Raw genomic sequence first — 25,356 nt, forward strand, 5'->3', positions numbered from 1 at the left:
GTTGTGGTGGGCACCTGTAGTCCCAGCTACTTTGGCGTCTGAGGCAAGAGAATGGCTTGAGCCCAAGAGTTTGAGGTTGCTGTGAGCTGTGATGCCACACACTCTACTGAGGGTGACATAGTGAGACTGTCTCAAAAGAAAGCTGAGTCCTATCTCAACCTGTTTCCTTTTTTTTGGTTGTAGTTGTCATTTGTGGCAGTCCTGGGCTGGATTCAAACCCACCAGTTCCAGTGTATCTGGCTGTCACCCTAGACACTTGAGTTACAGGCGCCGAGCCTCTAACTACTTTCCTCAATAACTTTAAAACACATCACATAACCTACTCCGGACTGTGCCTCATCTTGTTTGTATAATGAAAGTATTATACCTGTGAATACTGAAATTGAATTAATAATAAGTCATGGATTTTGAGACTAATGTTCTACTTTTTAATATGATCCAAATGAATGTGTTTGTCACGTGATTTTAACTTAGGTATAAACATTTCTTTATTGATGCAAAGAATTTCATGTTGATATCTGTCATATTATAGGTGTTTGTTCTATCATTTGGATAAAATAGACATGTTTAAGATTGCCTTACTACACAGAGTGTTGTTTATTCTGAAGTTTTGTTGCTTTTTTATATGTTTGCCAGAAGAAAACTTGACTGCTAACAATTCTAGCATGATTTTGGAGTCAGAATAACAAATCAAGGTGGTTCTTTGTCTAGGGACTACATGGATTTTCTCCTTTTATATAGGCCTTTTCTTCACAATTTCCATTCACCAAATAACCTGGATGCTTACAATGTATAAGCCTGTATGCTAGATATTAGGATGGGTAAAAACTGTATCTTTAATGAAAGAAAGAAAGAAAAGGATTGTAATGCACGGTTTCTGTAGTTCCAAGAGTTTACAATCCAATTGAAGCTTGCATATATACATCAAAGAGTTAAAAAGCTGTCTAAGAATACACAAGTGATGGTACTTAGGCAGTAGTTGATGAAGTGTCACATGACTAATACAGTCTGTAAGTGTGATGACTTCAAAGGAGGGAACGATCTCATCACCATTCTGTAGTAGTTGAAAGGTATATCTTGACTTGGAATTCATGAAAGCATCACTTCTGAGCCAGATGCTGCATTCACACTTCAGTCAGTTAATTTGATGCCCTGCAAAACTCATTCTCGAGTCCCATATTTTTGGGTGTTCTCCAAAAATTTGCCTCTTGAGAGTTGGCTTTATGTCTTTGGAAACAGATGTGTACTTGTAGCTCTGCCTTAAAATGAAATGCAAGGTGACTGTATGTGACCTAAAAAACTTGCCTTTGCTAGATCAGTGCTGGTTACTCATCAAATTTAAAAGTGGAAAGGAGTCTTCTGCCCAGCAAACAAGATGATCAATTTTTTAGGAGCGTTGCTTAGATTTATCTAATTGCCATCATCTTTGGGACAAATTTTGTACTTTAGCAGTCAAAACACAATATGATATTTTTGGTCTTTTATTTTAGCTCTCAAGCCTTGCAGTTATTTGTTTGTGAGAATCAAGAGGACAAACATAACTTGGAGCCCAAAGATACCTTTGTCCCTGTGTATACATTTTAATAGGCACTGCCCATCTCTGAGGACTTCTGTTTTGGTGTTTGCACACACAGGTTTCCTTCTCCATTATTGTTGAAAGGTTTCCAAGAAATACAGGCCACTCAAATAGTTCATAAGAAAGACTTAGACATACTTGTTTTCCACTACTTTTTACATATTCGACTTCTGTTATTCTCATCCCATTATCATCTGAAAGTGTGTGCATTCCAGTTTGCTTGTCTGCTTGTGAATGTGACTTGAAGTGTAAGCCTTGGGCAGCGCTCGTAGCACAGTGGTTATGGCACCAGCCACATATACTGAGGCTGGAGGGTTCGAACCCAGCCTGGGCCAACTAAACAACAATAACAACTGCAACAAAAAATAGCCAGGCAATGTGGCGTGTGCCTGTAGTCCCAGGTACTTGGGAGGCTGAGGCAAGAGAATTGCTTAAGCCCAAGAGTTTGAGGTTGCTGTGAGCTGTAATGTCACAGCACTCTACCAGAGAGACATAGTAAGAGGTGAGACTCTGTCTCAAAAAGAAAAAAAGAAGTATAAGCCTTGTGAAGAGGCTTAAACTGTATCTTAAAAAAATAGACCATCTCTTTATGGGCGGCACCTATAGCTCAGTAGGTAGGGCACTGGCCACATACACCACGGCTGGCAGGTTCGAACCGGACCTGGGCCAGCTAAAAAAACAATGGCAAAAAATAAATAAATGAATAAATAAATAAATACATAAATAAATTGGAAAAAAAAGAATAGACCATCTTGGACTATTACACTTACATGTAGGTTTTTGGTCAAAGGTGGTGGGTTCAAACCCGGCCCCAGCCAAAAAAAAAAAAAGAAATGTAGCTAGTGTGCCTGCAGAACAAAAATTTTAATTATATTTAATTAATTTTTTTTTTTTTTTTGGTTTTTGGCCAGGGCTGGGTTTGAACTCGCCACCTCCAGCATATGGGACTGGCACCCTACTCCTTGAGCCACAGGTGCCACCCTATATTTAATTAATTAACTTGAAATTATGCATAGCCACATGTGACTAGTGGCTACCATATTGAACAGTATAAGGTAAAAAGTTGTTATGGAGAGTATTGAAGTAGTTTTTATTTTATAAAAGGATTCTCTTGGCCACATACTCAAACCTTTAGGGGGAACTTAGAAGTTCCTTCTTGTCCTCCTGTCACTTTACCCCTGTGTAGAAGGAACCCTGATAAAATTCAAGAAAAATGGGGCCAGGAGTGGTGGTTCACGTCTGTGATCCTAGCACTCTGGGAGGCTGAGGTGGGTGGATAGTTTGAGCTCATAGATTGGAGAGCAGCCTGAGCAAAAAGCAAGACCCCACCTCTACTAAAAATAGAAAAACTGAGGCAAGAGGATCACTTGAGCCCAAGAGTTAGAGGTTGCTGTGAGCTATGATGCCATGACACTCTACCCAAAAGCCAAGAAAAATGTCCCTGTCAGTCTAGAAGGTACAGCTTTTAATGCAAGGAGTATTATTATCTCAGCTGGCTTAGGCAAACAGTGCACACTAGGATGGTGCTGTCCAATACATCTTACTGAGATAATGGCAGTGTTCTATATCCACACTGTCTAGTATGGTAGCCATTCATCACAGATGGCAATTAAGGATTTGAAATGTGGCTATGGTGACTGTGAAACTGTGGCTAGTGGCTGTTGTGTTGGCCAGGACGGCTTTGGAACAATGGATGTTCAAACTTTTTATTTATGTATTCCCAAAAGAATTTTGAAATCCTCCTATCCTTTTCAACATTTTAAAGCTGACATCCAAAGTTTCCAGGTGTTTAAAAGTCTATAGCAGGGCGGCGCCTGTGGCTCAGTGAGTAGGGCGCTGGCCCCATATGCCGAGGGTGGTGGGTTCAAACCCAGCCCCGGCCAAACTGCAACAACAAAAAAATAGCTGGGCGTTGTGGCGGGCACCTGTAGTCCCAGCTGCTTGGGAGGCGGAGGCAGGAGAATCACATAAGCCCAAGAGCTGGAGGTTGCTGTGAGCCGTGTAACGCCACGGCACTCTACCGAGGGCAGTAAAGTGAGACTCTGTCTCTACAAAATAAATAAATAAATAAATAAAAGTCTATAGCAAGTTAATAGGACATAAAAATATTAAATCTAGTGCAAGATGAATGAGGATCGGCTATAAAATGTATTTAATAATGTGCTATGAATCTGAAAAATCCACCTGTGGGTTTTACCAAATATCTCTTGAAAATTTTAGTGATTAGGAAATATGCTGGTTATATTTAAGAGAAACAGTGTTGAGCGTGGTGCAGTGGCTCATGCCTGTAAACTTAGGGCTCTGAGAGGCCAGTGATTGCTTGAGACCAGGAGTTTGAGACCAGCATGAGCAAGAATGAGACCCTGTCTCTACTAAAAAGTAGAAAAGTTAGCCAGGTGTGGTGGCGCATGCCTGTAGTCCCAACTACTCAGGAGGCTGAGGCAAGAAAATCGCTTGAGCCCAAGAGTTTGAGGTGAAGTATGATGCCACTATACTCCAGCCTGAGTGACAGAGCAAGACTCTGTCTCAAGGGAAAAAGAGGGGATGTTACTAAGCTATATTGCTTTAGTCATTCTAAATTCAGAGCACAAGCTTCACACCTAAAGAAATACACATAAGATGGGGAATGACAGGAATCTCTAAGGCTTAAAGGTGCCTTGGTCAGTTGTTAAAGGAGGCTACTTCAGTTACAGACTACTGGGGTAGTGGGCCTGGGCCCTTGAATTCAACTGCTCTTAGAAAGCCCAGAGGGCAACGGGAGGGTTATGGGAGAAAGGAGCGGGGCTTAACTCTTGGCTAAAGTTCTAGCATCTGCTAGGTAGCAGGATGGAAGTTAGATACCTTGCACATTCCGTTTCATCAGACTCAACTTAACAGATTCATCATAGGGTTTCCTTAAATACTAAGATCTGAAATAAGGACTTGATATTTTCATTATTTGCCAACAAATATGTGAGTACCTACTGTAGTAGGTCCGTGACCTTCCAATAAAGGAGCCAGATTACTGAAGTACCAATTACAACATTATCAGTAAGGTCTTGTGTGTCGGTGTTAATCCTGGGTTCCTGGTGCTACAGGAAGGATTACATGTCAATTTAAAGCTTTCAGAAGGTGGATCCTGAAAGTGAAGTTGAACTTAATTGGAGGGAAGGGAGTAGAGATAAATGAGTGGTTGATGTAAAAGTTCAGAGGCAGATAACCTACAACAGTGCAGACGGCAGACAGGCCAAGATGCATTTATCTGAGAATCCCAAACTAGGGGCAACCAAATACAATTGAAAACCAAATGAAATTGTTGCAGAAATTTTTAAGTGATCAGCTATTTAAGAAGTCATGCCTTTTGGGGCGGCTCCTGTGGCTCAAAGGAGTAGGGTGCTGGCCCCATATGCCGGAGGTGGCAGGTTCAAACCCAGCCCCCGCCAAAAACTGCAAAATAATAATAGTAATTATAATAAATAAATAAAACTATAAAAAAAATCATGCCTTTTAATTGAAGAACGATTTGCCCTAGTGCCTGGCATGTGGTGAAGATGTGATTTAGGAACTATGATGGGTTGGTGGTGTTGTAAAGAACCTTGTAAAAGGTAAAGCTGGTAGTTTTGGGGTGACAGAATAGACGTACCAGTTCTCGGTAATTTATATGTTTTCATGAGGAACAACTTCTTTTACAGCGTTGAAATGCTGTTGTCGAATACTCATCAGATATCTCATTCCTTACGTTACATGCTGGAAAGAAAAACCAAAGTAGTGTATCCTTTTTTGACCACAGCCCTCAAAAAATAGTATATTTTACCCTGAGACCTACTACTCAAATAATATAACATTAACATATGTATAACACATTTCATATAATAATGTTTATAGCCAACATATGTGTAGCATTTACTATGTGCCATGCACCGTTCTAAGTGTTTTCTGAATGTTAACTTATTTGATGTAACACTCTGGTTTGTTTTATTTGAATGGAGACACTAGCTCCAGAGGCTCTACACGGCCTGTGAATGCGCCCAAGCCCACAGCTGCCCTGGTGAGCCGTCTTTCTCATTCCCCTTCCTGTGTCTTTCTCCTCCTCCCCACCCCGCAGTACTTTTCAGCATGGCTTCCCCTTCCCAGCCACAGTCCAGCTGTTTCCAGACGTGCCCTCACCTAAAACTGGTGCAGAGAAAACCTGGGGGTATTAGGCAGCAGGCTTACTCCTCGGGGACTGGCAATTCAGGGTCACGTTGGTCCCCACACGGGGCACACCCAGGAGACGGCAGGATGGAGGAGCTGGAGGAACTGAGCAAGGGGAGAAACGTGAAAACCCACACCTCCTCCCCCTCCACAGTCCCCCATCTGCTTGTGTCCCTCTGTTTGCCCCCGTCGAAGCCGTTCAGCCTTTTGGGAGAGACCTGCCATACCTCTGAGTGTGGGCGGGGAGGGCCCAGAAGTGTGTGCTGCTTTACTCAGCACACGAGTTCTGAAGTTTTTAATTTTTTTTTTTTTCAGAGTCTCACTCTGTTACCCTAGGTAGAGTGCTCGTGGCACCCTGGGTGAAGTGCCATGGTGTCATAGCTCACAGCAACCTAAACTGTTGGGTTTGAGCAATTCTCTTGCCTCAGCTTCCCTAAGTGTCTAGGACTATGGGCTTGTGCCACCATGCCTGGCTAGGTTTTCTATTTTTAGTGGAGATGGGGTCTCAATCTTACTCAGGCTGGTCTCCAACTCCTGAACTCAAGCAAGCCTTGGCCTCTCAGAGTGCTAGGATTACAGGTGTGAGCCCCTGCACCTGGCTTGTTCTAAAGTTTTGATGCTGTGGCTTTTACTTATGTCTTGGCCATCTTGCACATTCACGAACAGCTGTGGGAGCCAGAGTCTTTCTCCTGGAGGCCCCGCAGGTGCCAGGACACGTTTTGGGAAGAACATGGAGTAAAACAGGCACACTCCAGGTTTGTTTGACATGACCCCATTGACGTAAGGCCCGCTCCTGGTGTGGGCATGACACCTCCCTGTTATTATTACGCGTGCACTATGCCCACAGGCCAGCTAGTCATTCTCCCCTAAACCGGCATTCTTCAGATGCCTCTCCCCTGCATCCATCTACCCTGTCTCCCTAGGTCCTGTTCCCCTAGGTCCTGTCCCTGGGTCCTCTTCATCAGAGCAGTTCAGTTCTAAATCCCCTCTGTGTTATTTCTTCATCTCCCACTTTGGGTATTTAGAAAGGTAGTCACATTATGAGAATAAAAGGAGTTAGTGTTAAAGAAAAAAAAAAAAAAGAAAGGTAGTCACAGCCCACTAAAATTGATTATGCAATCCTCTAATGACTATAACCTACAGTTAGATTTTAAAAGACTTAAAGATTGGACTGGGCACGGTGGCTCACGCCTGCAATCCTAGTGTTCTGGGAAGGCTGAGGTGGGCGGATTGCCTGAGCTCATGGGTTCAAGACCAGCCTGAGCAAGAACAAGATCCCATCTCTAAAAATTAGCCGGGCGTCGTGATGGGCACTTGTAGTCCCAGCTACTCCGGAGGCTAAGGCAAGAGGATCACTTGAGCCCAAGAGTTTGAGGTTGCTGTGAGCTATGATGACACAGCACTCTATGGAGGGCAACAAAGTGAGACTATCTCAAATAAAAAAACAAAAAAGACTAAAAGTTTGAGGTGAGATCAAGAGTTTTTTTAATCATTGTTTTCTTTTAGACTTAAGATACCAAATTTGTATGATGTAGTTTCAGATAGCTGGAGCCTAGAATTTGGGAATGAAGGGTGAAGGGAGGTGGAAAGTAGTACCAAATGAGACTGGTGGTCAGGCGATGTGTTAAGGAGTATGGACTTTATCCTACATGCTTTATTTATTTATTTTTTTTTGAGACAAGAGTCTCACTTTCTTGCCCCTGGTAAAATGCTGTGGTGTCATAGCTCACAGCAACCTCAGACTCTTGGGCTCAAGTAATCCTCTTGCCTCAGCCTCCCAAACAGCTGGGACTACAAGCGCCCACCACAATGCTCGGCTGTGTTTTAGAGACAGGGTCTTCTCCTGCTCAGGCTGGTCTCAAACTTGTGAGCCCAAGCAATCTACCTGCCTTGGCCTCCCAAGTGCTGGGATTACAGTTGTGAAGCACTGTGCCAGACCTTTTATCCTAAATTTTTAAGAGGCAGTGACATGGTTAGTCTTAAATTTTAGAATAGTCACTGGCTGTAACATGGACAATGGAAAGAGGAAAACTGGAAGCACAAAGGTCATTTAGAAGCTCTTTCAGTGAGCATGAGGAGGAAGAAAATAAAGCAGTGGCGGTGAAGACGAGGGAAGAGAATGGATTTCAGATACGCCAAAATCAAGGGGCTATTGGGAGAGTCTGAACATTTTAATTTCTAGGATTTGTTAGCTCTTACCCTATGAGATAACTCACTATCTACTTCTCTCCCAACTTACAGAGGATTCGTTGCAGCAGTCATCAAAGACATCACAATACTTCATAGCTTCAGTTCTTAGGCTTGATTTCTAAGAACCTAATGAAACCCACCCTATGCACCATGCTGGGACAGTCCTATCTGAGTTGCCTCTGGATTATACTTTGTACAGACTCTGGATTTTGATCTCCCCAGTCTTCAGAAGTGATTATCCTGTCTTTTCTTCTCTGTTTTCTTAACATAACCAGAGGTTAAGAACTAAAATTGAGATCTAAGATTTCAAATGTTAATTGTCATACCGACACCCAGAAATATGTTCCTATTGCTAGGTTAGGATAGAATAGCAGGTTTTCCCCCCATGTGGAAAGTCACATCTGTGTAATGCTGAAAAAAATGAAATAAAATAGGATGAAAACTTTCTGAGTTTCAAAAGCAACAGACTAGTACCATACAGAATTTTAGATTTTAAATGATTGTTAGGATTGCAGGGATGATTAGATGTGCTTTAAATCTTTTGGTGTTGTGGGGTTCTTCCACTGTCTTTTGCCTGCTGTTCACCATTGCAGAAATTTCATTTAGTGTTTAAAAAGAATGTTCAATGAATCGGTCCCTCCTATGCATATGTTACAGATTATCTGGAGTTCGTAATCCATGCTGAGCCTCCCCTAACCCCCGTTCTAAATAATTGAAAGATGTCTGCATATGGAAAAAGGCATGGGTTTAAATCTGTATAATTCTCCCCTGGTTTTGGTTGAGAGAGTCCTTGAGAGCCAGTGGAAGTACTTTTTTCCTTGGCACTAAACAAGCGAGTGCTATCTTTTCACTCAGTAGGATGTATTGTTATTCCTTAGTAAATTACAAACCTGTATTTATTCTCAGGCATTTTAGGAACAGCAGCCATCATTTAATTTTTATTTGTGTGTTGTTGGCTGTATTCATACATTTCATATTTTGAGCTACCACATATTACTTCATTCAATATAAACTGATACACTAGAGTGGAAGTTGTTTACTTCAATATGTTTTTTAGTTGCATTTTCTCAGCCTATGTAAGACTACTTTGTTGTAATAGCCTTGGAAACTTACAGTTTCTCTACTATCTTCACATTACTTCATTTATTTGAATAAACCAATTGTGTTTGTAATTGATATTAATAAAACTAGAATAAAAGTTCATATCTACCAACAATTGCTTTTATTATTTTTTTTAACTTGCAAATACTTTTCTCTGAAGGGAAAGAGTTGGTTTTATGATTTAGAAAGAGTAAGATAGGTCACAAAGTATCTCAATCTCATTTGGAATCTCAACTGTCCATATATAATCTCAACAAAAATTTATTGAGCCCTTCTACATGCAGAGAATTGATTTTATGTCCTGAGTACATCAGTGAACAAAACTGACAAAACCCTTGCCTTCAAAGAGCCTATGTTCTGGTAGAAAACAGTATGATATTTAAAATATGTAATTCAAGCAATTAACACAATTAGGAAAAAAACTTCAAATAAGATATTCCTTATTTTTTTTAACTTTTTGAGTCTGCCTGTGTCGTCCTGGGGTTGAGTGCCATGGCATTGTCAAAGCTTACAGCAGCCAGCCCTAATCAACTCTTGGGCTCAAGTGATCCTCTTGCCTCAGCTTCTTCCTGAGTATCTGGGACTACAGGTACCCACCACAATGCCCATCTGATTTTTTTTTATTTTAAGTAGAGATAAGGTCTCACTGTTGCTCAGGCTGGTCTCGAACTCCTGAGCTCAAGTGATCCACCTGCATTGGCCTCCCAGTGCTAGGATTATAGGTGTGAGCCACCACATCCAAGCAGTATGATAGTCCTTGATAAAACTTTATTGATCTTAAAGTTTGAAATCTATACCCTTCATTATGCATAGTAGAAATTCATTTGCTTTTGCTTTATTAAGAATGATTTATATTAGGGCGGTGCCTTGTGGCTCAGTCGGTAAGGCGCCGGCCCCATATACTGAGGGTGGCGGGTTCAAACCCGGCCCCGGCCAAACTGCAACCAAAAAATAGCCGGGCGTTGTGGTGGGCGCCTGTAGTCCCAGCTACTCAGGAGGCTGAGGCAAGAGAATCGCTTAAGCCCAGGAATTGGAGGTTGCTGTGAGCTGTGTGAGGCCACGGCACTCTACCGAGGGCCATAAAGTGACACTCTGTCTCTACAAAAAAAAAAAAAAAGAATGATTTATATTATATGGCTTGGCGCCCGTAGCATGGTGGTTACAGTGCCGGCCACATACACCAAGGCTGGCGGGTTGGAACCTGGCTTGGGCCAGCTAAACGATGACAACTGCAACAAAAAAATAGCTGGGCATTGTAGGAGGTGCCTGTAGTCCCAGCTACTTGGGAGGCTGAGGCAAGAGAATCACATAAGCCCAAGAGTTTGAGGTTGCTGTGAGCTGTGACACCGCAACACTCTACTGAGGGTGATAACAGATTCTGTCTCAAAAAAAAAGAATGATTGGGCGGCGCCTGTGGCTCAAAGGAGTAGGGACCCAGTCCCATATACCGGAGGTGGCGGGTTCAAACCCAGCCCTGGCCAAAAGCTGAAAAAAAAAAAAAAGAATGGTTTACATGATTTTACATTATGCCTTTGTATTTATTCGGTTGTCATTGAGGTTTGCACCATGAAGCAACAAAGTGTTACATTCTTATTATTCATTCACTTATTAGTTAATGAGCGCTGCTATTGAACCACATACTATACAGATCCTAAAGGTACAGTCTTGAGCAAAACCAGGTATGTCCTCTTATACAGAGAAACATAGTTGGGCTTTCAGAAATCAGTTGCCAGGTGGTGCCTGTGGCTCAGCGAGTAGGGCACCGGCCTCATATGCCGAGGGCGGGGAGTTCTAACCCGGCCCTGGCCAAACTGTAGCAAAAAAAAAAAAAAAAAAAGGCAAAATAAAAAAAGAAATCAGTTGCCAGTTTAGAACAATTAAAATGCTTTTTTTTCCTTTTATAACTTTACAAAATTAAGGGAAAAAATTTTTAATTTATTACAGTATAACCACATATCCATGAAATGTTATTTTTCAAGAAGTGGTAATGGTAAATCTGATTTGAATTTAATTCTAGTAAATTTTTGTGCAAAAAAGGAATTAGAGATCCATACACTTTTTGTTCTGTCAAACTCTGAGAAAATGTGTGTATCATTCATATACTCCTTGTTTCTATTAATTTCTCTTCACGCTGAGTTTTGCCTGCCTCCTGCTTCTGATAAACTGGTTGTCCAGTGAGTGAGGCCTCCTCCCTGTAGATGGGTGGTTAAGATCCCCTTTTCCCTGTCGGTTGACATATCAGTATGTTGGTCATCAAATTCTTGCCAAGACTATAATCTTTGAAGATGATTAACTAATTGGCTTTTACGAATAGAAGATCTGAGCAGAAAAGTTGAAGAAGCTGTGATGATATGGCCTAATGTTTCTGAAACTTGAATAATGTGGAGGCAAAAGTGTGTAACAATGTTATTTAATATGTACAAACTTACATCTAGGAATGCACTCCTTTTACCTATAGAGCTCACTTGTTATCAAACACAGTGTTATGAAGTGTTTTAAGTGCTAATAAAATGAAAAATTAAAAGTCAAGTTAGCATTCCTTTCCTATTTTGGATGGTGTGGTTTAGCTGAAACTTACTTGCTTTTCCCAACATGCCCGTGACACTGATTGCCTTCTAAGGTTCTTTTGAGTATGTTATTCTCACCTGTTACTCCTATCCATGTTGTGCCTTGTGACAGAACACTTTGCCGCTACTTTTTTCTATTTGAACTAACCTTTCTTCATAAGGCCCTTAGCTTCCATATGGTGTGACTGTATCATTTTTGTAATATTAACGATGGCTAACATTTATTGAGCACAAGCAATTAGGCAGACACTTTTAAATGCTCCATTTCATTTAACGCTCCCAACAAATCTGTGATGGAGGTACCGTTACTCCACCTTACAGATGGAGAAATTAAGGCACAGAGATTAATTTGTCTAATACCACAATGAAACATAAAAATCTTACCCAAGATGGTGGCTCCGTAGACCACACAGTCATACTCTGGAACCCATGCTTTTCTTAACCAACTGGTTATATATCGCCTCCCGATCAGCTCACTTTATTAAATTTTGACAGTTGAAGTATAGCTTTTGGCAAAAGTATAATCATCAAGTCATAAATGGAATACTAAAATAATATAGTAACGCCCAGATGGATATCGTTATGCTTATGTATGTTTCTTATCATTGAAATGAAAACAGATTTTTAAAATTCTTGCAGATAATTCAGGGTTTCCTAAGATTACAAAACACAAGGAGAAACATTGATTTGGAAGTCCTAAGGAAGAATTTAAAATAAGTGTGGGAAACACATTGTAGAAGATCCATTCAGCCATTCATTCGAGACTATATAAATGGTGGCATTTATTGGACTACCAACTCCTTGCAAGAAGTAAGTTTGAATTACGAAGGGGGAAACATTTACAAAGTAGAATTACTTTTTGACAGTAAAAGCAGGTCAAGATGAAGGAGACCCTGGAATGTCCCTTACTGTGTACCTGCCATTGTTTCCTAATATGTAATTGGTTTGGGTTCTCAGAGACAGATGATGGGGATGAGTTGGACTGTTTTCTAATGTATAATTTAAATATATAAAAATGTGTTAGCAAACCGAGAAAGCTAAAAAATAGAATGAGGAATAAATCAGAATTGCAGGGTGTGTAGCAGTAACCAGGGTAAATGTGGTTACTTAAGCTAAAGATTAAAATAAGCTCTGAGCTTCCCAGCAGCTATGGCAAAAAGGTAAATACAGTGGCTTTCCATAATTTTCAGTGTTTCCTGAAGAGAAACCAGGTTCTAGGTTTGAAACCAAAGATGAATTTACATTAAAAGACAGTGCCATCGTGACCTTGGATAAACTCTTACTTTCTCTGTCTTAGTTTTCTTATCTGCAAAATAGGGGTGCACCATATGTCTTCCCAAATACACGTGATGTGCCCAGATCCATCCTCCAGGAATGAGATACTACTCCCCCAGCTGCTAGAAACCTTGACCGAGGCTTCTAGTTGAATTCCTCTTATGAATTTCCCTTTGCTCAGGGGAACAGTCTCACTCTAGGTGAGGCCCCTTGTCTGATGGCAGCTGAAACTAATGCCTGGTCAGTGCTGAAATACAAAGGTCCAGCCTCATCGCCTCGATTGAGGGCAACTCTGAAGGGTCACCCAGTTCCCTACCACACTGTAGGATCAGCAGAGGTCTCTGCTGCAGCTGTTCTGTAACTTTCTCTGCCCAGCCCTGCTGCTAAGTCTCCCTAAGTGTGGTTCCCAAGACCTTCCCAGTAAACGTCATGGACAGTCTCCTCCGTGTCTGTTTCTGAGGACACACTCTTTTAACATTATTATTAGTAGATGTGACAATGTAAATTACTTGGTCCAAATCTCAGCGCACTCAGGAAATGGTAGTTATGTTTCACCTTCATTCCACAGCACGCTGAGCCATGTAAGGAAAATGTTTGGCATTTGTAGAAGGTGGAGATGTTTTCATGTGGCTTTCTTAGCAATCCTCATAAAGCTAAGAATGAAACATAAAAATCTTACCAAATAAGCTATAAAAATAATGTTATAATACCTATATTTCTTTCTAAAACCTTCCTAAATAAGTTCAGGTCACCCAAGGATAGTTGCTTTATAATAAACTTTTAAAATGCTTATTTTCAGGTTTTTCATATAAATGGTTATGTGTCGGAATATGAAGATGTGTTCTTTTCATGCATTTATGACCTGTAGTTTACACTGTGTAAGTGCAAAAAAATTTCTTTTTCAATCTTTCCATTTTTCACAATTGACTCTATCTTGACTTAATGTTTGTACCCAAATGTCTTGATGAAAGATTTCTAATATTAGTTTTTGTATTTTATCTCGATGTCAGTATTCTTTTTTTTATAACCGTGTAACATTTACTAATGGAAAACATCTCTATTATAGGTTGTCTTTGCATTATAGATGGTAGTTTTTAGTAAGAAAATAACTATAAAACTGAGAGAATCACATGGTCAGCTTATGAAAAGAATAAAGTGGTCTGTTATTTAAGGGGAAACAACTGCTCTGGACAGTTTCCCTTTTAAACATTGGTCTTGTGAATAAAAGATGCCCATACTTTTGCATTTGGGAAGCAATACGATGTAATGATAAAGCTGTGTGGGTTTTTGGTTTTTCTTTTTTTTTGGTCCTCTGTGTGTGTGTGTGTCTGATGGGAGCGTGCAGGGGGGGATAGAGGTTCTTAATGTTTAGATATGGTTGTTTGTGGAACAATAAGTTCATATTGGAGGGTGTTTAGGAGGCCTTTAAAAATGATCAGTTCTCTTCTGCCATGCCAGAAATAATTTTAGATAGTTTTCTTGAATGTGTTGGTTAGATACCACATACTAATGGAAGTTAATAACATTTTTAATGTATCTGAATACCACTTGGAAGTGGTGCCCCAAGGTGTGAAGAACTGAGAAAATGATTCAAAGAGATACTGACATAGCAACTTCAGAGATGAGATAGGAGGTCAGATGAAAATAACCTTTAATCCAAGTCAGTTCCCAGCCAACAACTGATTCCGCCCATTCGGGTGAGGAGGAATTCTAGATAAATAGTGTTACTGCCTAGGGTAGCTACCTATTGTTGCTTCTATCTGAAATAAGTAATTCAGTATACCCTAAGTTTTTGGTCTGCTTCGTTCTAAATAGAGAAGCACTTGAGAATTACGCATCTAGAAGGATTTTTATGTCCCAAAGAAGCTCTTACACAGGAACATAGATACCATGAGTGCTGCTAATGCGAGTTAATTGTACGAGTGCCCTTGTGGAGTACATGAAACATAGGGTTAAAAGTTTTATGGTTCCATGAATTTAGTTCCTCGAGTCATCACAGATGTTTGGTTTTGACAATATTGTTCTCCTTGAAGGTTTTTTTTTTTTTTCCTTAGTAATCTGTATGGGCAAGATAAGGTACCTAGAAAACTTTAGAACTTGGTATTGGTTGAGAATCAAAATTTCCTGAGTTTTATATTCTATGCAAGAATCTCATCTCATGAAGAGAGTTTTGATCAGTTATAAACCCAAAGTGGCTGAGTCATTGATAGCCAGATTCAGAATGAAGTGCCAGCTGATAGCGTTCAGTCCTGGACAGTTCCCCACAAAGCCTGAGGCTCCAGAGAGGTAAGATCTCTTTGTCTGCGGTGGTCATCCTGTCTGATGTTGTCAGAGTCAGGAAATGAGTCTTTTTCCCTTTCTATCTTTAGAGTTACCTTATATTCTTCAATTTTTTTATTTGTTTAATTTTAAGGTGTGGAAATAAAATTTGGACGGGGCCGCAGAGCTTCTTCCTTTGGCAGGTGACCCCCTCCTCCCGAAAGCTATTACAAGGATAATAGGTATTTTACACATAGCTTTTCTGCTTTGTTAATCACAGCTGTTTCTATATTTTATACCTTTTCTGCTCCTGCTTTTTTCAAAAGGTTACAGGAGCCCTACCTACCAAGACTTATTGATTTTATAAATACATTCTATATGGTTAAATGACAAGCTTTCTGATTTTCTTTGATAAGAAAAATTTAACCGAGGCCTGATGGCTCACTCTGGTCATCCCAGCACTTTGGGAGTCTGAGGCAGAGAGTTGCTTGAGGTCAGAAGTTTAAGAACAGCCTCGGACAGCCAACAAGATCTGGTCTCTACAAAAAATAAAAAATAAAAACAGAAAATTCACTGGGTGTGGTGGTGCATGCCTGTAGACCTAGCTACTAGGGAAGTTGGAGCAAAAGGGTCACTTGAGCCCAGGAGTTTGAGGCTGCAGTGAGCTGTGATCACACCCCTGCACTCCAACCTAGCCAACAGAGCAAAGGCCCTATCTCTTAAAAAAAAAAAAAGTTGATCCTCTTGCTAGTGATTTACTATTTTAAAACTAGCTTTATTTATTTAATAAATACATATTGAAATAATTTTTACGTGATTGGCCCTAGTCTAGGCTCAGGAGAATAGAGACAAACAAGGTAGACAGAATTGCTACCTCACAGCTTTCTTAGGAAACATTAATATCTTGGGAGTGTGATTTTGTAATTTTCCTATGCCAAAGCCCTTTGCAAGTAATCCTTACTTATCTTTGGACCTTAGTTCCTCATTTGTTAAGTAAGGAAGTTGGACTGGATGATCTTTAAGGTTCTTTTGTACTCAGCCTGTCCATAATGTTTTAAAAGTTGGAGCCTGGTTTGCAGTTACAGTATTGGCCAGCTCCACTCATCCCCAATGGACTAATATGTTACGGAAATTTTTATGAAGAGAAATTTCACACTCTGGGAGGCTGAGGTAGGGGGATTGCTTGAGCTCAGGAGTTTAAAACTAGCCTGAGCAAGAGTGAGACCCCCCATCTCTCAAAATAGCTGGGTGTCGTGGTAGGCACCCATCGTCCCAGCTACTCGTGAGGCTGAGGGAAAGAGGATTACTTGAGCCCAGGAGTTTGAGGTTGCTGTGAGCTATGATGCCATGGCACTCTACCAAGGGTGACAAAGTGAGACTCCATCTCAAAAAACAACCTAGCAAGGATAGTGATATGGATTGGTGCTGAAAAAGAACAAGTGTTGCAGGGAAGTCAGATGAATCAAGGACAGGGTTTGAGGACCATTCTTAGTTATTAAGATGACATTGGTTATATAATGTGAACAGTTCTAATAGAGTAACAGATCAGACTGTGATCCCATTGGGTTAAGTACTGAATTAATGTAGACATTGTCTATTCTTGTGAGACCCTCCAGTCATTAGGCAGTGTTAAAACTGGAAGATGGGAGAGCTTAGTCACAGAGACTGCTAAGGAAGGAAGGCAGTCAGTCACTTTCCTATACTTGTTTCTAGACGAATGGCTCTCCCTGTTTTAAGTTGTTAACTTAGTAGCAACTAGCATCCATATTTATAAAGTCAGTCAGATAAGGAATGATTAAATACTGTGTAGTACAATTAGACCAGATAATCAGCATAACTAATGAATGTTTTAATATTATTTATCACTTCAGAAAAAAGATTTCTTGCCTGGCCGGATGTAGTGGCCCACGCCTGTGATCCTAGCACTCTGGGAAGGTGAGGCAGGTATATTTTTTAAGCTCAGGAGTTGGAGACCAGTCTAGCAAGAGGGAGACCCTGTCTTTGAAAAAAACTAGCAGGGTGTTGTGGTGGGTGCCCGTAGTCCCAGCTACTTGGGAGGCTGAGCCAAAGAGGATCACTTGAGCCCAAGAGTTTGAGATTGCTGTGCAGTATGACTCCATTTTACTCAACCCCAGAGCGACAAAGTGAGACCCTATCTAAAAAAAAAAAAAAAAGATTTCTTTCCCAGCAGAAGGAAAAGAGTGCTATATTTTTGTAAAGAGTAATGTGATATCTTCATATCCTTTTTTACTGATAGAAATTATTTCCTTCAAGAAACAGGGGATTTACCTCTTAAAGAAAATATTAGTGGGGTGGCACCTGTGGCTCACTGGGTAGGGCAATATCCCCATATACCGAGGGTGGCAGGTTCAAACCCAGCCCCGGCCAAACTGCAACAAAAAATAGTCAGGCGTTATGGTGGGCACCTGTAGTCCCACCTACTTGGGAGGCTGAGGCAAGAGAATCGCTTAAGCCCAGGAGTTGGAGGTTGCTGTGAGCTGTGACGCCACAGCACTCTACCAAGGCCAACAAAGTGAGACTCAGTCTCTAAAAAGAAAAGAAAAGAAAATATTAATGCTGCTTCATTTAAATGAGCAGGCTACTGAGCAGACTGGTTAACTGTACTCAGCCTGCTTGTTCCAGTCTTCAGAATCTCTTGTAAAGGCCTATTAAGTCTTCCATGTTTTAGAGTTTCAGACTAATATATATTATAGTCTTTTTTGGAAGAAAAAAACTACATAATATAGAGCAAGAATCTTTTAACCTGATGTTCTTGCATGGCTCTGTAGTGAGTTTATGTGCCCCCTTGAAACTGTATGGAACAGGTTGTACATGGGAGCCAGAAAGGTTAAGAACCTCTGCCCTGGAGAAAAAAAGGAAAAGCAAAAGATTTAAGTATAAAAAGATTGTTTTACTTGCCAAAACTTGGCTCTGTAGTACTAAGAACTGGGGGAGTTGACAGAGGTTTGATACATTTTTCTTTCTGATTTTCTTTTGTTGAATTTTTTTTATTTGGCTGGTTTTAAGGAATTTAAGTTAATGGCAAGTCAGTTTGTTAGATACTATATGTATAACCTAAGAAGTAGGTACTAAAAGTTCTAGCCCCAAATGGATTTTACCTTAGGTGACTTCCTAATCATTGCAGTTCTGTGTCCGAGGATATGTATAGGAATTTACACTACATTCTTAACATTGCTATTACTGTGTGCAGAAATGTGTTTTTTGGCTTATGTTTGCTATTTAAGATTGTTTTCTTTTATGTTCACAGTAATGAAATACAGCTAATTAGAGAAATTTTGAGTCTTAAAGATTTTTTTTTTTTTTTTTTTTTTTTGCAGTTTTGGCTGGGGCCAGGCTTGAGCCCGCCACCCCTGGTATATGGGGCCGGCGCCCTATTCCTTGAGCCACAGGTGCCGCCCTGAGTCTTAAAGATATTAAAATACACTTGGTTTTGTCTTATTGCTTCAGTTAACCAAGAGCAATCATTTATGCCAGTTAAAAAAGCTCTAACTTCACAGGAAGAAGAAAGATCTATTTCACAGACTTTTGTTGCTTCAAAATACATACTTGCTTTAATCTGAGGTATTAGTAGTCATATAAGAAAATAAGTCACTGAAGGGTTACTGCTAGTGTAATTTCCCCATCTTTTGTGGAGTATAATATATAATTTTTAAGGCTTTCTTTGCAAATAAGTGTATTTGGGTGAAAGGAATCTCAAAATTTATCAATTAGTTGGCAGTGGATTAAGATAATAACTACGTTAATGCATTTGTAGTATGGCCAGTTTGACACCTATATTTGAAAATCTGTTTCACTGCTTGTTTTTTCTGATAACATTGTTTCCTGCTATTATAACTAAGCTGTCCTCCCTGCAGATTGACTGTTTCATCTGACTTCTTAGACTGATCAAGCCCGTGTTTTCTAAACAGCACGTTTATACAGCTGTTACGCCTTATTTCTGTCCTTCCTTTCCCTACGGTCCATTAGCTACAACAGTGGTTTTCTTGTGGTAATTACTTTATGATTGTATGAAATGGGGCAAATTTTGAGAAAATTACTGAGCCAGTAGTGGGATTGGTTGGCACATGCCCTTGTGATTTATTTAGTTTGCTTCCTACGTGGCCGTACCAGGGAGGAAGGTAATTCTTCCCACTTCCTGAAGGTCAGAGGTGGGATTGGAGGACAGTGAAGTAAAAGAAACTTTAATCTCACCCCAAAAGTCCCTTAGATAATGTCAGGAAGGGCTTTGACGAAACCACTGGCCCTGCTTTATAGACCTTATTTTCCAAGCCTTTCATTATTTTATTTGCCCTTTTCTGAACTCTACAATTTCCCTCTCTTGTAGCTGGTTCGATGCCCAGAACTGAATGCTGTGCTCCAGCTGTGGCCTCACCGGTGCTGAATAGAGAGGAAGAGCCACCTCCATAGCTTACATGTGATTCCTCTGCTTATACAACCCAATACTGGATTTACTTACTTTGGCAAGATAGCTGCATTGTGCACTGTATTTAATGTTACGTGTACTGTAACCCCGGGTCTTTCTCTGCATTGCTGCCGTTAAACCCCCAATCCTGCCAATCTAAAACCCCTGCCTTTGTTCACCTGACCCCCTCCCCCGTAGACTCCCCATGCATTCATCCACAATGAATGTCATCTTTTTATTCTCTCGTTTCCTTTTACTCTAATATTAAACTTGGCAAAACTTTCCCCTCTGTCCTATAAATGATCAGTTGTCAGCCATCTTACTCCCACACCCCCCACCCCACCCCCACCCCCGCTTTGGTAATGGGACATCTTTCAGATCTTGTCTCTGGTTCTTTCCTTTTTGTAGTCAGTAAGCACCTGGCCTGGTGGATTTAGGAAGCATTTACCTGGCATTTCTTCCAAATCAAATACTCCTGAACTCCTCTGGTTTGCCCGCCTGATCCAGGTGTCACTTGTGCTTCAGTTCTCCTGTCCAGATTTTCTTGGCTCCTCCTGGCCTCTGTCCCTACGGCTTCATTCAAGAAATAGTATTACCTCTCAGCTCTTATTCCAGGGAGGGCACAGAAACTTAACATCCATTTACCAGGGAAATTTCTGACAGCAAGGCAAATGATTATTTTTACTTGTGAGTAGTTTTTAATAATTTTAAGCAAATTTCCCCCCAAGATCTTCATTTTTAGCTTAAGTTACTATAGATTTCCAAAATGAGTGAAGGAGGAGAAGGAAGGGAAGCAAGGTTTTTGTGTTGACTGGGCTGTGGCTCTCTGTGAAGGCCAGAGTAAGGCTCTTGTTGGATTTGGTAGCTGTCTGAAATGGGAGGTGAGACTTCTGTTTGTCCTGGATTCAGGGGCTTTATTGTAATCTCAGATTTAGAGTTTGCTTTTAAGTTGGTTTATTCGGGGCTGTTGACACAGACACGCAGTCTTTTAATTATATGCCTTGGTTAAGCATTTAGAGTGTGGAAAGCATAACCTTTTTTGATTTATTATGGTCTCTATGGGTCCTTTCTATCCATCTCTAAATTCTATCGAGTTTAACTAAATCCCATTGTTTGTTATAGTAGCAGTCAAACTGATGTTTGAGTTCTTACTTTTTTTTCCTAGTTGATGTGTCCTATTTAAACAGCCTCTCCTTGGATCTATGGTCTTTACTGAACCCAGAAGTTACCTCTTCAGCGTATTTATATCTTGAGAGAGTTAAAGTCAATTTGGAAATCTTTCTAATATTATTTCAATACATCAGATTCCTATCACGGGTTTATAAGTTACCAAACATCTTTAGAAACCTGGTGGATATTTTACAGATCAGCATATTGCACTGTAAAAGCGTATTACAAAAGTACACAAAATAAGAGGCGGCAAGATCTGTCAGCCTCCTTTGATGAAATATAAAATATACCAGTATTCTCCCATGTCTACTACTAGTTTCCTTATTCACAATTACATAAGTTCAATTTTATGGTTTCAAAGAGAATAAGAGTCTGTGGCTTCCCACCATGTATTTCACCAAAGACTAGTGGCTTTGCTTATGCCTGGTAAGTGTGGTACCTTTCTTCAAAGGAACGTTAGTTTTATTCCCTGAGTTTTGTAATAACACTCGGGGTAAAAGCTGATGGGCTGTTTTGTGTGCTGGATGCTTTTCTCTAGGCCGTCAGTAAGTAGTGGGCAGTGGCCTGGTCTCCTTCTCCATTTATGGCCTTGGAAGGGTGAAAGGGGCATGGTTGGGACTGTCCATTTACGGTCCTTGGAGGAGTTGAAAAGAGTGGTTGGGGTGTTCTTGGAGGCAGAAACTAGACATTGTGAGATAAAAATAAATTGTCAGGAGTTGTTTGCAATTTAAATTCCAATCCCTGCAAGGAGGGCAGAGGGCACTGGGAAAAGGGAATCTGTAGAAGTTAAATGGGACCTACTGTGAGGATTTGTCTCCTTCTGTTGGAAGGTTTACCCGTGACACGTGTTTCCCAAGTTCGTGTTTCTGGTTTGTTCTGGGAAGTTTTGTCTTATGTAGTTGTGACTGTCCTTTATAAATAGAAGGAAGAAGCACTTTTGAAGAGATTGTATTATTGGAAACCTCAGTTCTCTGAGGCCTCATTTGAGCCCCCCCAGAAGAGATCTAGAGAAAGGGAGAAGGAAGCAGGTGCTTCTGCAGGGGGTAGGCAGGCTGGCTTTAGGGTGGGAGGCTCTGATCACGGCTCTGTTTGTGTGTGAGGAAGATCATCATATGGTGTGCTTTATTATTCTTTTTACCCATCTGGATCTCTGGCCTCAAGGGTCAGATTTACAAAATATTTGATAGAGTATCTTATAGATTGTCAGCTGCGATTTAAAGATACTGAACTTTCATGGAGGCTCTATAAAGATGTTAAGAGTTGTTTTAGTTTGGTGAGAAGGGTTAATATTTTGGCTTATGGAAAGTAATCTCACATGAGGAGAAATGCGTATATATTAAGTCTGAGCTGAACTGGCTTTGCACAGTTGAGTTAGAAAGTATTTGGGAGGCACTAAGGAAAAGGGGTCTTGTCTCTGGAGAAAATTCTTAGAGTGAAACTCGGGAAAATAGAAGAGAAAGTATAAATAACAAACGGAGAAAGAGATAATATAGTGACTGAATGTAGCTAAACTAAATTTGGAAGCTGGGACTTAAATTCTTGGTTTATCATTTGAAATAGAAAATAGCACAAGGGCTGGGCATGGGTGGCTCATGCCTATAATCTTACCACTTTGGGAGGCTGAACCGGGCCAGATTGGCGGAGCTCAGGAGTTCAAGACCAGTCTGAGCAAGAACAAGACCTGGTCTCTAAAAAGAAAAAAAAAAAATAGCTGGGCATCGTGGCAGACTCCTGTAGTCCCAGCTACATAGAAGGCTGAGGCAAGAGGATTGCTTGAGCCCCAGAATTTGAGGTTGCTGTGAGTTATGGCTCCACAGCACTCTATTGAGGGTGACAAAGTAAGACTCTGTCTCCACAAAGAAAAAAGCAGGCACAGGATATACCATTACACTCAGGAAACTGGGCTAATAATGAGAAATATGTCTTAGAAATAGAAACCTTGCAGAAAATGGAAGAGTAGTGGAAGGTGATTAGGGTTTATGTGTGGATTGCATGTTATTGCTGTGTACCATGTGGCAGAAAAAGAAGTGAAAAATTTTAACTCCCCTCTACCTTGTTCTTCCCACCCCCAGGAGAAATTATTGGCCTTATCTGTTGGTTTGTGGCAATGTGAGTTGGTAGTATAGACTAGTAAATTGTCTATAGATGGAGGTATTAGCATACTGTTTCTTGATAATTGATACTTGAGATTGGGAATTTGTAGCATTATTTACTTGACCTCTGTTTTAAATTTTAGCAGCTTCTACAAAGATTAAGTTAGTAAAAAATACAGACTATATAAGTAGTATGTTTTACTAGCTAATTTGTGTAGGCAGTCGTTTTTGCCCTGAATTTCTTCTTAATCAAGAGTAAGGAAGTCATTCTTCACTCTGGGAAATTCTTCTTTCTCTCCTCCCTTCCCTCACTTTTTCCAAATTCTGGGCACAATAGCAGCTCTCTCTCTTCTGTGGCAGGTGTGCATCCTATTGGCTGGCTGGTATTTCTTGTTTCCCACCCCCCCTTTATTCTTTTTAAATGGGGGTGGGGGTATAAAAGTATGTGTATGGGGTACATGCAATAATGTTGTAACGTTTCTTGTTGTTTAATGGATAATTAATTGCAAAATAATTGTTTGAATTATAACATGTTTGAATAAATGCTAAATAGTATTTTTTTTTCTAATATAATAATGAATTTGAAATCTAGCATTCCTGTAACAATGTGTCTCTGTTTGTCTGTCTGTGTCTGTCTAATAGTAATTAATATCTGTGGTCCGTACCTGGAAGAGGAAGTACAGCTTTAAAGGAATAACACAAGACTTTGTGTCTTAGACCCTTCGCAGGTGTTACAGTCGGGTGAAAGAACATGGTGTTGGGAAAAGAAAGAGCAGTTACACATTTGAACAGTTGGAACAGGTGTTTGGTCAGGGAGGATGGGATGCTCAGCCCTGCCAGCCTGTACTTATTAACAGTAGTGGCTTGTACCAGGAGCTGGAGTCAGATGGCAGCACTATGGAGGACTATTCACAGGAGGACTGGGGAGACCACAGTCGGGATCTCCATGGCTATCCAACAGATCAGGAATTGGGTAAGAAGCCAATGCAAATGACACTTAAGTGTGTGTGCATTTATATGCTTTTGTATACGAGCACTGGTACTTAACTACCAGCAGATATCTTCCGGTTCTGTTCCCACTAATGGTCATTCCAAGACATGTAGCCTTTTATTTGGGACAATACAGGCATCCTTGGTTTGGCCGTAAAGTGCCAGCTAGTGCTTAGTGTTGGTCGTTTAGTGATAGGGGTACCAACAAGATTCCTAAAGACACAGAATTCTTCATTTTTTTTTTTTTTTTGAGACAGAGTCTCACTTTGTTGCCCTGGGTAGAGTGAGGTGGCATCACAGCTCACAGCAACCTCAGACTCTTGGGCTTAACTGATTTCTTGCCTCAACCTCCCAAGTAGCTGGGACTACAGGCGCCTGCCACAGTGCCTGGCTATTTTTTGGTTGCATTTGTCATTGTTGTTTGGCAGGCCCAGGTTGGATTTGAACCCACCAGCTCTGGTGTATGTGGCTGGTGCCCTGGCCGCTGAGCTATAGGCGCTGAGCCCAGAATTCTTAATTCTGAGCTACACACAGAAGCTCAGCGACAGGGAACATCCTATTCAATTCTAACTATCCTGCACCTCCAAGTTCTAAGATGATTGCCAACGGTATTGACTCTTGGCCCAACTGCCATAGATGTAACTATCTTTTCCTTAATTTATCCCAAATACCTTTTCTTTTTTATTTATGATTTGGAGAAGGTCCCCTCCCAGACTTTGGTCTGAACAAAAAATGAGAGGAATCGTTCATTTATCTTAAGAAAAGAGGACATTGAACTGTATCAGTGATCATACTCTTTCAAAGTTCTTGAGAGATCCCATTCCAACATTAGCTGGAACGATTTATGCACAGTCATAGTCCTTCAAAATGGAAAATAAAACTCCTAGACATCAAATCTGAACTTGGATGGCCTAAGTAAGAGTAAATGTGTAGGGATTTTTGTTGTTATTGTTGTTGTTTCTTTTTGCATTCAGTGCTCTGATTTTGATTTTTATAATTTGGAAGTACTAATCAAGTTACTGCCGCAGCCATTGCACATAAACAGCAAGTTGTGTAACGGGGCAGTGCCTGTGGCTCAGTGGGTAGGGCACCAGCCCCATATACCGAGGGTGGCAGGTTTGAACCCAGCCCCGACCAAACTGCAACAAAAAATAGCCGGTGTTGTGGCGGGCGCCTGTAATCCCAGCTACTTGGGAGGCTGAGGCAAGAGAATCACCTAAGCCCAGGAAGTTAGAGGTTGCTGTGAGCTGTGATGTCACAGCACTCTACTGAGGGCCATAAAGTGAGACTCTATCTCTAAAAAAGAAAAAAGGAAAAAAAAGTTATGTAACAAGTACTCTCTTATAAGTAAATGTCTCTATCTCCCAGTGAGTTACTCAGGCAACTGCTCAGATTGGCGGTATACACGTGCTCCCCTCGCTTAAGATAAACTCCATGGGCACTGTTTTTTTTTTTTTTTTGGTACACAATTCATGATGAGAGAGAAATGTTAATTTTTTTAAAAAGGATTAAATGCTAATCTATTTCTTACAAATGCTG

At 40.6% G+C, this 25,356-nt stretch overlaps 1 protein-coding gene across 9 annotated transcripts in view; it reads left to right on the plus strand.

The window, feature by feature from the left end:
• The window catches only part of MSANTD2 (Myb/SANT DNA binding domain containing 2), a 37,032-nt gene that overhangs the window by 4,878 nt on the left and 6,798 nt on the right, over positions 1-25,356 (plus strand). Inside the window, exons 1-4 of one of the 9 annotated variants that reach the window (XM_053594659.1) lie at positions 14,974-15,383; positions 17,013-17,076; positions 19,487-19,576; positions 23,701-23,800. In XM_053594659.1, coding sequence (XP_053450634.1) covers positions 23,725-23,800 — 76 coding nt within the window. In that variant the 5' untranslated portion in view covers positions 14,974-15,383; positions 17,013-17,076; positions 19,487-19,576; positions 23,701-23,724. Of the gene's footprint in view, positions 1-12,246; positions 12,677-13,681; positions 13,761-14,973; positions 15,384-17,012; positions 17,077-19,486; positions 23,801-25,356 lie in introns of those variants that run through there. The other 8 variants (XR_008380691.1, XM_053594662.1, XM_053594663.1 and 5 more) reach the window with 8 other exon arrangements.

Source organism: Nycticebus coucang, chromosome 6 (assembly GCF_027406575.1).
Source record: "Nycticebus coucang isolate mNycCou1 chromosome 6, mNycCou1.pri, whole genome shotgun sequence".
Classification (NCBI taxonomy): Eukaryota; Metazoa; Chordata; class Mammalia; order Primates; family Lorisidae; genus Nycticebus; species Nycticebus coucang.